Source organism: Podarcis bocagei, assembly GCF_964188305.1.
Source record: "Podarcis bocagei genome assembly, chromosome: 15".
Classification (NCBI taxonomy): Eukaryota; Metazoa; Chordata; class Lepidosauria; order Squamata; family Lacertidae; genus Podarcis; species Podarcis bocagei.
Genome location: NC_138141.1, coordinates 13,008,528 through 13,022,957, shown reverse-complemented (window position 1 = coordinate 13,022,957; position 14,430 = coordinate 13,008,528). Strand labels below are relative to the sequence as shown.

The following is a 14,430-nucleotide window of genomic DNA, read 5'->3' as shown; positions in this document are numbered from 1 at the left end:
CCCCTTCCCCATTTTGAAGTTGCTTTTAAGCAGGCTTCCTTGGGAATATCTCCAGGCAGTGATCTCCCCAGTCGCAAGTCATTTGCCCCTTGTGTAGCAGAATAAGTTCCCTAGATTCCTTTCTCGTGAAGAGGGCTAGATCAAAATCAGCAGCAATCAAATAAAAAAGAAACCATTGTTCTGCTTTGGTAGGAGGAGGGTCTCAGGATGAGTGACATCATTGTTATGATTGGTAAACAGATCAATATCCCTGGAGCTTATCAGAGTTTAGGATTTCAGCACTATTGATTGAGTGAAGTCTGCAGATAAGACTTCTCAAATACCTCATGTGAGAGCCTTGTTCTTTATGGGCTTAGCTGGAATACAGGCTTTCAGGCAGTGGTTAGGGTCAAGTGGTGGTGGGACGTTATCCTGTTTCTGCATGGATTAGGAATTACAATTTATTCGTTTATTTCACAGATGTATAAACTGCTTCACAGCCAGAAGCTATTGAAGCTGTGTACGATGAGATAAAAGACAAAAGATAACAGGCCCTTAAAACAATAAAAGCATTTCTACAGTTAATGTTTTATAAAATTGGCAGGGAGAGCCTTTCAAGACAAGCTTTCTTAAGCTAACGTGTCTTCAGCAGCCGCCTAAACATCTAGCTTGTCTAATTGCAGCCGGTAGCCAATTCCAAGGGACTGGAACTGCAACAATAAAAACCTTTCTAATAAAAAGCCTTTTTCTAGTAAAAACTAAGTGGTACCCTCAACAGTGCCCCGTCTAAAGAGCACAGCTGCTGAGCAGGGATATATTGGGTGAAGCAGTCCCTTCCGTAACCTGGCCCCAATTTGTGAATGTGCAGGGAAGGTGTGTGTTCCTCCACTGATCTTAAAAAGTGTCGATTTTGGCCCTGCCTTGTGTTTCTCACATGCAGTGCTGTTTCCCTTCCACTGCAGTTCAGCTTCTGACAAAACTATGTTCCCCATCTCTCTGTCTGCTGTGGTGGAATGTTACATAATTACGCTAAATACAGAATTATTATGCAACTGATTTGGAGTTACATTATTCCGTTCTATTCATTTCGTTGAAAAAGAAATGCAGTGCAAACTGGGGGAGAAACATAATCAATTACCGTATTGTTTACAGACTAAAAACCACAACAGTGAATACCAATCGTATTTGCTGGATTGATTTCTGTTGAAGGCATGGGACGAATAAGCAAACATTGACAGTTTCAGCGGCCTGCTTTTGTTTCCTTCTGAATTTTCTGACATCCCTAGTTCTTCCCCACTCCAGCTACAGGAGGAAAGGTAATAGCCCTATTCATATAGTCTCTCCCCATCCCAATGCATGCAGAATTGCATGAGTGAGAGCAGGAACATGCTGGCAAGCCCTGACTTTCCAGTTAAGTCTGTGTGCTGCCCCCTCCTATCTTCACTGAAGGGCCACCATCTGCAGTGAGGAGCCTGCTAAATTCATGGAGCCCTCTAACGTGACTGAGAGCCCTAATTTGGGTAGGGAAAATCTTGCAGCCCGAGGGTTGCATTGCCTCACAGCAAACCTCCTGGGGACCATCTGCCAAAAGTGAGTCAGGGACAAAGCAAAAAGTGGATGGGGAACCTGCCTGAGTTCAGCAGGCTTCCTGTGGCAGGTATTCCCCCCCCCCCGTGAAGCCCCTGATGGGGACATGATAGAGCTAACTGATACGTTCCCTCCCTCTCCCTCATTTATGTGGGGAGGATTTTGGGGTCAAACCACACGTTGCAATGTCGTCTGCAGCTATATTTCTTCTTACTCAAAAGTAAGCATGCATTAGATCTGGATCAGGACCACAGCACATGAGGAGGGGAGGTTTAATTCTTCCCACTCTGTGACCCCCTCAAACTCCACCTCCCCCATGCACTAATGGGGCAAAGATCCCATTGGTACTAGTAAAAACTGTTTAATACAGTATTGGTAACTGTTTAGTGGTGACGGGAGAGTTTGGGGGGTTGTGATGGGGGAGATAAGGGTCTAGCCTCCCCTATCTTTATACTTAGAAGTAATGTGCAGTGTGACCCTTTGTAGTGGCTTGGTTTCGATATTTGCCATAAGTTTTTTGAGATGGAGTCTTTCCTGCCCTCATGGTGACAGAGTGGAGTGCAATTGTGCTAGAACGCTAAGGAAATGTTGTTGGGAATTGTGTGAAGATTTCGTGTCTATTGACTAATCACTATTTTGGGAAAGAGGGTAGAAAGAGATCCCTCCCCCATAGGCCAGAGGTAACCATTATGGTACCCTCCCTATAACTCCCACCTGATCCAGCCAGCATGGCCAACAGTCAGATATGATGGGAATTGTAGTTCAGCAGCCTCTGGCTGCCCGTGCCAGAGACTCTACTAGTGGTAATAATAATAATAATAATAATAATAATAATAATAATAATAATAATAATAATAATAATTTATTTATACCCCACCCATCTGGCTGGGCTTCCCCAGCCACTCTGGGCGGCTTCCAAAAAAATATTAAAATACTGTAATACATCAAACATTAAAAGCTTCCCTAAACAGGGCTGCCTTCAGATGTCTTCTAAAAGTCTGGTAGTTGTTCTCTTTGACATCTGGTGGCTGGGCGTTCCACAGGGAGGGCGCCACTACCGAGAAGGCCCTCTGCCTGGTTCCATGGTGAGTATATCAAGTATGGGGTGTAAGACTATCTAGATCAGTGGTTCTCAACCTGTGGGTCCCCAGATGTTGTTGGACTACAACTCCCATCATCCCTAGCTAGCAAGGCCAGAGCTCGGGGGTGATGGGAGTTGTAGTCCAACAACATCTGGGGACCCGCAGGTTGAGAACCGCTGATCTAGATAGTCTTATGCTCCATACTTGATATACTCACCATGATCTAGATCTTAAGATGCGGTGCTATGAATAGATTTGGATATGAGCGACCCATGTGAAATTTGTAGCTCAGCTGCTGTGCATATTATTAATTACTTGCTCATTTGTACTTACAGAAGCGCCTCCGTCTCTTTCATGAAGGAGATGGTGTCTGTTGCGACACACAGACAACCTAAAAGCAAAGCATGCCTTCCCTTGTTAAAACCTATAGTTAAATCGGTGAAGATTTATTTTATGAAATGGCAGCTCTGCTTTGGGCCAGCTCCCCCCGCTCCCCCCCCCCCGCTCCCCAGTTGAGCTTATCTTTGCTTTCTTTGTGGCTCTTGGGAAAACCGCTTGAGCCTCTGAGGTCAGGTTCATTGACCTCTTCAACCTTCCTGGGGAGTTCACTGGGACAAAGTTTGTGGAGACCCATCTCCACAGTAATGGATTGAAACAGTACCTCCTCTAAGGGACCTGGAATTGCGACAAAGGATTGCAACAGGGACAATCGCTTTTGCTTCTCTATCCATAGTAGAAACTAAACATGTTAGGTGCTTGCACCCAGAACTGCACGGCTGCACGGTTGTTTTATGATTTAAAACGGATGTATGCAAAATCTGCACGTTAGCATTTCAAGCTTCAAAGGAACCTCAGAGAGAGACTGCGCTGCAGCATGAAACCACTACATGGCAATTTGTCAAGAGGTTCTTTGCCATTGTGTGGACTGAACCGGGTCAAAGGTTTCTTTAACAAACAACAACACACTGCATATGTTAATTGGCTAACCAATGCCAGGATGTCTGTGTTAGCAACAATAACTGTTTTGTGAATGGCCACTGTTCATTATGTAATTAGTACTGTTTCTGTACTTTGGTTTTTTTTGTTCCCCTTTGACCTCACTGTTTACAATCCTTCTCCCTTAACTCTGTGTGTGTGTGTGTGTGTGTGTGTGTGTGTGTGTGTGTGTGTGTGTGATGCCCACACCACACCTAGACACACACACACCTGTAACTCAGGAGAGCATTTCACACATCTCATGAATTTTACAATAGTCCCCAAAAGCTTATGCCATTATAATTTTTTAGTCTTTAAGGTTAGCAAGGATCAAAAAGACATGAGCGAGTCACTTTCATCCATTAGCTATGTAAGAGATGTAGGAAAGAGAGCATATGCTAAATCAGGTAGGAGCAGGCTTTTAAGTTCTGCTCTGTCTAAGGTGCTGAAAAAAGTCTCTGGGCAGCTTCCAGAGGCTTCAGCAGATGATTAAAAGGATTAATTCTGTCTGACACTTTACCTTCTAAGTTTATATAGCTGCCTAGAGCACAATTTGTCTTACCAGGGGCCTCTTCTGCTGAGAATCATTTGTATGCGTAGACAACCCCAGGGAGGGGCTGGGACTCATCACAGCCAGCACCGAAATTAAGACCTGTCCCTTCCTTCGAAGTAGAAATTTTGCACAAATGCCACTGTGCACGCTTGATACAATCCAGTCATATGTGGAGAAAATCCAAGTGTCCATATTGGAGAGGAGGGCCACAGGAATAGGTCTTGCCCAGATAGCCTGGGGCTTTTAACATCTCCTCTTTAAATGTCAGCACTACTCAGGCACAGATACCTAAGTAAAAAAACACCTTGCACATATTTCGTTAGGGCAAAACATGGGAAGAACTGTGAAAGGGAGGTCATAGAATCCTAGTTAGACGGGGCCTTGTTAGCCATCTTGTCCAAGTTCCTGCTTGATTAAAGGTAAAGGGACCCCTGACCATTAGGGCCAGTCGTGGCCGACTCTGGGGTTGCTGCGCTCATCTCGCTTTATTGGCCGAGGGAGCTGACGTACAGCTTCCAGGTCATGTGGCCAGCATGACTAAGCAACTTCTGGCGAACCAGAGCAGCGCACAGAAATGCAGTTTACCTTCCTGCCAGAGTGGTACCTATTTATCTACTTGCACTTTGATGTGCTTTTGAACTGCTAGGTTGGCAGGAGCAGGGACTGAGCAATGGGAGCTCACCCTGTTGCGGGGATTTGAACCGCCGGCCTTCTGATCGGCAAGTCCTAGGCTCTGTGGTTTAACCCACAGCACCACCCGTAATACTAATTAAGAATTAGAACATCCCCAATGGATGATTGTCCAACCTCTACTTAAATCAGAGGTGGGAAACTCTTTATAGCTTGAGGGCCACATTCCTTTCAATTTCATGGATTTTAAAAGGGCAAGTTGTTGCTGAGGTGCTTGGGTGTGGCTGGCATTCTGTACATGCCCTGGAACTATGTGGCTCCTTGAGCTTTGCTGCACAGGTGACTTATACATCTTCCTAGCAATCCCAAGGGAGGAAACAGCTCTTGACAGAGAAGGGCAGCTGTTGTTGAAAGGAGATTGCTCCTTCTCTTGGGATCTAGAGGTGCAAGACCCTCTGGATGTATGCTAATGTCTAATTATGCACTTGATCGTTTGCCAACTGCTAACACAAGCACACACCTCTATTCAGCCATTAATTAGCCCTGATGAGGTGGAAGCTTTCTTCTGACTGTCAGTACACTGCCAGTGACCTAATCAGTGGCCATTTGCATCCCGCTCCCCACGTGGGATATTCCTGTCGCCTTTGTTCCAAATATGGTGCGGGCTCAGAACACTCCATTTTGATTGGTTCACAAAACTCGCCTAGACCAGCTTTCCTAACCTGTGTGACCATGTAGCCTCCTAAAAACCCCCTCTCTACTCATTGACATCAGCCTCATCAACATCTATTCCTTTTCTTACCTGCCCCTCACCGTGAAGTCCCGAGGCAGGTCACAGCAATTTAAAATTCAATCATTTTTAAAAGTTTAAATCACTCACGGGGATAACATAAACATAGGAAATGAAGATACAAAATACATAAAGAAGGAAACCTTTTCACTTGGCACCTAAAGATATGTAATGAAGTTGCCAGGCAAGCTTTCCTGGGGACGGTATTCCACATTCTTTAACAGTTGACATCGATCTCTGGATCTCACATCACTCTCTAATACCCAGGCCATTGCATGCTGCTTCTTTCTCTTTGAGCTGTATGGGACCTTCGATGATGGCAAATGTTCACTTTTGACGGTAGTTTTTCCATTATGTGGTAGTATGAGTTTAAGCAATAATAGCCTTGGGCACTGTAGCTATCAGTGACTCTGGAATATGAATTGGCTTTGCCCATTCACTGCCCTTCCTTTTCCATTACAATAGCCCAGTTCAAATGTCAAGCCAAAATTGAGGCAGAGCATATCTCAGACGTCTGCACTCCCTACTCACTTCTGAATTTGTGGCCAACATAGTTTGCTGTTGCATCTGGATACTGTTAGCAGAAACAAAGGTTGTTTTCCAAATCAGAATGGAAATCAGAATGGGCTTGCTTTGGTTCCTAATGCTGGATTTGGAGGCAAACTCCGGTTTGCAAGAAATATATTTATTCAGTTCAGGTTAACAACAAGCAATGGTTGATGCAGACCAGGTAAGTGAGGGAGGGAAGTGGAGCTGGTGGGGGTGGACCTTGGAGAAAACACATACCTGTAATGTAAAGCATGGTTTGGCTTTGATGTCTGAACTGTGCCTGGTCTTGTTTTTTTAGTTCTGCAACAGTCTTTTCTGGGCTGCTCTCTTATAACCATTTCTCTCTTTTTGCACCTCAGGCTCTCGGCCTCGCCTTGAGGATTCATCTCCGCGGATAGTAGAGCATCCCTCCGACCTCATTGTGTCCAAGGGGGAGCCAGCAACATTGAACTGCAAAGCGGAAGGACGTCCTACCCCCATCATTGAGTGGTACAAGGATGGGGAGCGGGTGGAGACGGACAAGGAAGACCCTCGATCCCATCGCATGTTGCTGCCCAGCGGCTCCCTTTTCTTTCTGCGTATCGTGCATGGACGGAGGAGCAAACCGGATGAGGGGGTGTATGTCTGTGTAGCCAGGAACTACCTGGGTGAGGCTGTCAGCAGGAACGCATCTCTGGAGGTAGCCAGTAAGTAGAATACTGAACAAGTGAGATGGAACTTTGGTTTGTCTTAAGTGATACGCCGCAAGCAATGCCATGCTCATTAGCTCCCATAAACGATGGGCAACTGTGGACTGCGGTTCATGATATTGGGATTAAGTATGCTTTGAGTGTGGTCCTGATTCTGCGAACAGTCACTTCCTATGTGCATTTGAATTTGCAATTATAGTTGAGCACTATAGAACATATGGCAAGAGATGTGAGCAGCTGCCCTGGAGATATACCCTTAAGTACTTTCTGCCAATCTATAATTTGTTCTCTTCCCCTGCCCCAGTTTCCTCCAAACTCCCAGCCACATCCAAACCATGTTGATTAAAAATTAAATGCCCAAACTGAAAGGGAATAGAAATGTTTCTGCTAATCTCATCCATTGACAGGGATTGGGTGTTGCTGTTTGTCGAACAAAATGAGTTAAGCATATAGCTGGAGGGAGGAGCGATGTGGGCTCCTTCAAATTCCTGCTACCTGATCATTTCACCTAGAGCAGAATACATTCCGCCTCACACAGTGTTGCCCATGTGTCTGCGTGTTGCCTGTGAATTAACTGATAGTGTTTCAGATAGATTTGCAGGTCTCCTTATGTTTTTCCTCCCCCTCCCTTTAAATGAAGCAAAGGGCTTAGGATGCCAAAAAGAGTTTTGAATTGTGATTTGAAGGGATTGGGGTTCTAAATTTGTTGTTGAGGTGTGCAGACCATATCATCCGTCATATAGCCAGTAACAGGGCCATATGCATAGTCTGCTACTGCTGGTGATTACTGAAGATTGTAGAATTCTCTTGGTGGGGAAGAGACACATCTAAGTAGTAAAGCACAGAATCTTCTGGTAGGGAAAGACCCCTGTTTTGAAACTGACTCCTCCAGTTAATGTAGAACAGAGGTGGGGAACCTGTGGCCCTCCAGATAGTGTTGGAGTCCAACTCTAATTTGCTCTAGCTAGTATACCCAATGGAGGGGGTTAGTGGAAGTTGTAGGCCAACAAAATCTGGAGGGCCGCAGTTTCTTCCCTGGTGCTGTGTAGACAATAGTGAGTCAGGTGAACCAGAGGTATAAAGGGAGTGATCTGGTACAAATACCAGGAAAAAGGTCAGCACTTGGAATGCGTGTAGGATGTATTTCTGAAAAGTTTGCTTGTTCATTGGTATTGGAAACATTTCAGGAAAAAGAGTATGCCTGTTTCTTTGCTGGTTGTCAAGCATCTGAGTGAAGGAATCTTACGTATTTCTAGGTTTTTAATCCCCCTCCTCCCAATTTTGCTCAGGTCACTTTCCAACATCTATAAGACATGAGCAAACACTCTGTTGATAAGTCCATTGAGTTTTGGTTATAAACTCTTTCTAGCAACTAGCCTGGCTGCATTCTTGGCAGGCTTCTCTAGTTGTGCCTTTCATGGAGCAAAGGTCCCTGAGAAGCAAACAGCCGTGTGGATTGTGGGCACAGAAGATATCCAGGTTCATTATTTATCTGCCCTGACCTCAAAACCAATCTCCTGCGCGGCTTTCCAAGGCACTCTCCACCCATTGTCTTCCTTAATGGTTTTATGGAGACAAAGATCTACAAACAAACAGTGCGGAAAAGCATTCAGGCCTGCCGAAAGTGACACAAGATGAATGATGGCCTTGCTTGAGACAAGGCCAAACACCAGCAGCAGGAGAAATGAAATGCCATTTCGGTTAAGCCCTTGGAGTCGCTAACATGTTCAGGCACCTCCCAAGCTGAACTTAACATTAGTTGATCTCCAAAACTGGTAAGGGGGGGACCTTTGACCACTAGCCTTCTGTGATTTGTGGCTATTGGCTGGATTGATAACAGGTTATGGCGGAAATAAAGCTATCAAAGGAGTGTGCTGCAGCCAGGGTAATTGGTCAAAATGCAGACATCAAAGGGAAATCTATAAAATGGCTCCCTGTGAAGCTGATGTGCTGGAAGTGAGTGTGTATATGGAGGGGGATAGAATAGACAATTATTCCAGAGGCCAGCAAAGATTCTAGGCACAGGGACAGCAGGAATGATGGGGGAAAGCCCAGTCCCCCCCCACACTTGGAGGAACATATGGATAGAGTTTTAGACAGAGACAGTGTGCTGTTTCACGTATAATGCCAGGCATCAGGTTCTCCCTCTCCATCTTCCTCTGCCCACTGGGTTTCCAGTTCTGGCTTGCAGGAAAACTGTGGTTTGCACAAAACATAGTTGCTCTAGTTTGGATTAATGCTAGAAAAATGCAACCTGTGCCGTTAATAAAGATAGTGCAACTCGCACAGCACGTTGGCGACAAATATTCACACAGTTGTTCAAAAATAATTTTACACCATTTATCAAATATCTGAGAAAGAGACAATTACTTACAAAGTGCCATGAAAACTTACAAACTACCTAAAATATAACGAGAGAATGTGTATATATATATCTGTAATCAAACAGGGCTACCTTGCTAAGCTATTCAGTCTTGCGTGCTCAAGCCAAGAAGTTGTCTCTTCAAAGACATGTAAGTACATAATTATGAACTTTTGCATCAAAATTGATTCTTTGCGTATAGTGGGAGAATTTATATTTACATTTTACAGTGCAGTGGTACCTCGGGTTACATACGCTTCAGGTTACATACGCTTCAGTTTACAGACTCCGCTAACCCAGAAATAGTACCTCGGGTTAAGAACTTTGCTTCAGGATGAGAACAGAAATCGTGCTCCGGCGGCGTGGCAGCAGCAGGAGGCCCCATTAGCTAAAGTGGTGCTTCAGATTAACAACAGTTTCAGATTAAGAACGGACCTCCGGAACAAATTAAGTATGTAACCAGAGGTACCACTGTATGTTGATTCTGGTAAGATTCCTTTTGGATTATTATCAGTTTGCACTAGTAGACGCATCAATGGCATGAGACAACTGAAGAAGCCCAGAAAACTGTGCTCAGGGAGTATGCTATCTGTCATTCCCAACAAATCGGCCCCACCTGGGGTGAAACAGCAGCCTCTCAACTGCATGGACTGCCAGGGCAAAACAGGGATAGAACGCTGGTATCCTGTTTTCTTTATTACTTCATACGCTGCTTCATCAGCTCCTCACATCAACCCTTTTCTTGAATCTTCTTGAACTTATTTAAAAAACAAGAAAAATGTAAAACTGAGTCAAGAGTTTGTAAGGACCTAGTAAAATCTGATATTGCAAGTTCACTTTATTTTAGGTAGTTTGTAAGTTTTCATGGCACCTTGCAAGTAATTGTCTCTTTCTCACATATTTGATAAATAGTGTAAAATTATTTTTGAGCAACTGTGTGAATATTTGTCGCCAACGTGCTGTACCAGTTTGGATTAATGGCTGAATACGTTTCTACAGGAAACTGGAGTGTGCAAGGAGTAAAGGGAGGGGGAAGGCCTGTGAGTCCATAGTAGCAAATCACAGTTTCACATCTCATATAAACTGGGTCTGTGTTTCTGCAGAAACTGCTGCCCAGGTGCACAAGGCAAAACTGAGTTGCCATCAGCTTTGCTGTGCAGCTTTGCCCCATAAGCTTATCTGCCCTTGTTTTAGTCCACTTCGTGTAGCTATTGAAGTGGGTTGAGATTGCTTACAGAAGTTCATGCCAGAAAACTGAGCAGCGTTGCCTTAAATGGCAATAGTTCTTGATTTTGCATGCAAGGAGTAATCCTGATTTTCTGGAGAAGCCATAAATCAAAGCTGTGTGTAGATTTCTCACAAATATTTAGACTTATGTACTCTTCTTCGCTCTTCTGTCTGTCTGTCTCTCTTTCTCCAACACAAACCTCTAGACTGAAGTTTGGCTCCTTACACACATGGTAGCAAGGGATCATTCACCAGTAATATTCAGCTTAGCCTGCCAAGTAGGCTTTCTAGGATGGAAGGAGAAAAAAACCACTCTTAGGCAAAGAGCTAGTATAGTTCAAAACAGCTTCCTTCATTGTGCCTGGGAGTGTCCTGCGATAGGAAACAACAAATGCTAGCTAATCTGATCTGTCATTGCCTTGAACACATAGCTTGGGGAGCAACTCATTCAATACTGAAAGCCACATTGGGAATATATAGGAAACTATTTGTTTGCATGCTTTAATGCGTAACACTTTTCATAAAGTTTGCAATTGCTTTGATAGGCACTTTGGCAAGAGCTACACATGCTATATTATTGTTTTTGTTTATTGTTACAATTACACATTCTAGTGGTGGCAACCCTTAAACAGTTTTGAAGATGGCATTTAGCTAATTGAGAAATCGGTTTACACACTTAAGGGTTCAGGCAGCATATGTGCTGATCTGTCTTATTTGTCTGAATGTTGGTATAATTCTGGCAGGAGTTACTCTCTGTTTACTGGCAATGCAGGCTGATTTAACTCTCCAGTGGCAGCAGTTTCAATTCTGAACAAAAACGATCAGTAAAAAGAAAAAACAGCAACACAAATAGTTTGCCTTGTAGTGCCCTTGTTTTTCAGCCAGCAACATCAGCATGATTTACATCTTGTTTGTTAATTTAACATATTTTTGGCCCACTTTTCCATTTTGAAAAGTGTGCAAGGTTGAAAGGAAAGCAGTTGAAAGCAAAACACAATATGAAAAACCACCGCAAACACTTTAAGGAATTTCAATAACTATAAAATAAAATAAAATATAGAAACAAGATAGCACATAAAACAACATGGATTAACTTGTCAAATTAAACACCTGTTGGAATGAAAACATCTCCCAGGGTTGGGAGTTTCATAGTCTGGATGCAGCCATGGAGACTGCCATGTCCTCACAAAATGTAACCTGGATAGAGATGGGGCATTCAAAAGAGCACCCACAACTGTAGGTATCCTAAAATGTTTAGGGTAATAACCAACACCTTGAACTGGGCCCACAAACAAATTGTACCTGGAACTGGGCCCACAAACAAACACAATGTACCTGGAAGCTACCTTATGTGCTGCAAGTTTAAATAATTCCTGAGGAGCGTGTTTCATTTTTCTATCATGGTCACAAGTTGAACTCATGATTCTCCTATGCTATCTCTGGGATTAGAGGCAGTTGCTGCTGTTGCTGTTGTTGTCGTCATCCATCTGTCTCAAGAGATAATGGAGTGTGCCTCTGGGGGGTGAAGTCAAACTGCTGCAGGGCACAAGCCAGGGCAGTGTATGGAGGTCCTGGGCTGCCCAGGTGACAAGACCCCTCTCTCGGCCTCCCTGATGTGGTCCACAGGAAAGCAGAGCAATACATTTGGCACCAGCTTGGCTGCTGAAGTTGCCAGAAGGAGGCGTACAAGGCGCCATCCAACTGTCTTTGGGACTCCACTCTGGATTTGTGTGGCTTTGTGAATACCAATGGCTGGGGAACAAGAGCAGGAGAGGACTATGGCGCTCATGCCTGCTTGTGGGCTTTCCTGCAAGCATCTTGTTGGCTTCTTTGGGAAGCAAAATGCTGGTCTCCATGGGCCTTTGGTCTGATCCAACAGGGCTCACTTTTCTTACATAAACAATTCTTTAAGTTTACAGATCGCAAGAGCATATCAATTTCCTTCTTGGATCTAACCATAACTTCCATCTAGTGGCTTCCTGCATTGACTTCCACTTGGCTTCTAGGTCCAACTGAAGTTGCTGACCATAGCCTTTAAGGCCCTAACTGGCCTGAGCTCTACATACTTTTGAAAAGTGTGCCTTCCCATGCCCAGTGATCCGTCATGGAGGCTCTGTTCCAAGTGCCTTACTTTTGGGTGTAGTTGGTAAACCTAACCTATACCACTCCAGCCTTGGAAGGGGAAGAGAATGAAAGCCTTTGATGGCTTGCAATTCCCCCCCGGAATGCCTTATAAGGGGGACATATTGTTAAGCCAGCGTATCCTGCTCAAGCAGGTGGCCCTTTGGTGCCATAGAGATTCCCTATCTTTTAGCGTTGTCTTAGCCGTTGCTTTTAATGAAAGGCTCTGAAGCATCACGTTGTGTCCGCATGAGAGATTTAAAGGATGTGAGGTCAAAGATTAGCTCCCAGCAGGGAAAAAGAACCTTTAAATGGGGAAAGGAAGAAGGGGTTGAGCGAGCAGCATCTTTAGGGTGGAGCTGAGAGACTTGAGCAGAACTGCCTTTTGTCAGGGTCTGAGGTGATTTTCTGGCCCCGGTGAAAAGGCTGATATACCCTCGTGCGCATCCTTTTGTATGGTTCAGAAAAGGCAAAGGGAACAGCACAGCTTGTAGCAATTAGTGAGCAGCCTGACCCTCCCTGAACGTCCACCCCATGGCCCAAATGGATTTTCTGTTGCCTTCCCATTAAATGACGGATGAGGCCTCAGGTAAATGGTTGAAACATCCTCCATCAGAAGAGCGATGGGGAAGGTGGGGGGTTGGAAGGGGTTGTCTAGTGGACTGCAGATAACATCTCATAATGATTGTGAGGAATAGAATGAGGCCATTTTCAGGGGAATTTGCCAAATGGTCCTGCTGGCATGATCTAGAGGCTAATGCCTAACCGAAATGCCGTAAGTGGCTGTTACACGAAGTATCGTGGGTATTTTTAGACCTAGAGGAAGTGGAGATACATAACAGGACTTGTTGCAGCTACCTTACCTAAAAGCTTTAGTGTTTTGACACAGCAGGACTTTTACAGAGAGAGACATTACTTTCATTTTGCTGGAGTGGCTTCCAGTTCGGATCCCTCCACCGCCATTTATTGGATAAAGGTTCTGAAAGTCACATTGGCAATGAAATGCTGAAGACTGGTCCAACTCCGCTGTGATGGAATCTTTCAGTGGGAAGCTGGACCAGAGATGCTTGAGGGTTTTTGGTCTTTGTGAATTCCTCTATGAGACAACTTGCTGTGCACCTGCGTGGACTGGAATTTCCCTTTCCAATGCATTTCACACTTTTCTGAATGTTCCTTAGCTAGTTATCACATTTATGGATCACTTCCCAAGTCCTGAAGTAATTTACAAGAATAAAATTTAGCGTAAATAAACTTATTTTTTAAAAAATCATTGCTGCCCAAATGGTATCAAAGTTGGTGCCAGATGGCCCTCATTTCATAGATGGGGGCTATTACTTAATATGCTGCTTTCTGCAGTTTAACCGCATGCAATGATGCATTTAAATATGCATTTTGAGAGATAACACATCTAAATGCATACTTAAAGGGGGAGAACATTTTAATTCTGAATAGGCCGAAATCCTCTACACACATTTACAGGACCAATTGTTGTTATACAAAGGTGATGGTGGGATATTGGCGACTTTCGGGTGGAGGTGTATGAGTTTCCTTTTCTAATAAATACATAAACAACATCCACACAGTCCCATAAGTCAGTGTTCTTCAACCACGGGTCCACAAACGGGTGCTGTTGTTTTGCACTACAACTCCCATCATCCTCAGCCAGCTTAGTCAGGGGTCGGGGGTTGATGGGAATTGTAGTCCAGCAAGTATCTGTGGACCCAAGGTTGAAGGATACTGCTAGAAGTTATCTTTTTATCCTGCCCAATGGAAGATTCCACACAGTTTGAGAAAATTATGCATGACTGCATCGAAACGAAGGGGTGGTGGTGGGGAACGAGGAAATATCTTTTGTAACAACCACGAGCCTTTCTGAAGGTGATTGT

General features: G+C 44.3%; 1 protein-coding gene across 5 annotated transcripts in view; it reads left to right on the top strand.

Annotated features, from left to right (window-relative positions):
• Window positions 1-14,430, top strand: part of ROBO3 (roundabout guidance receptor 3) — a 354,640-nt gene that overhangs the window by 182,908 nt on the left and 157,302 nt on the right. For all 5 annotated transcript variants that reach the window (XM_081171599.1, XM_081171598.1, XM_081171597.1 and 2 more), the window contains exon 2: window positions 6,505-6,831. In XM_081171599.1, coding sequence (XP_081027725.1) covers window positions 6,505-6,831 — 327 coding nt within the window. The remainder of the gene's footprint in view (window positions 1-6,504; window positions 6,832-14,430) is intronic.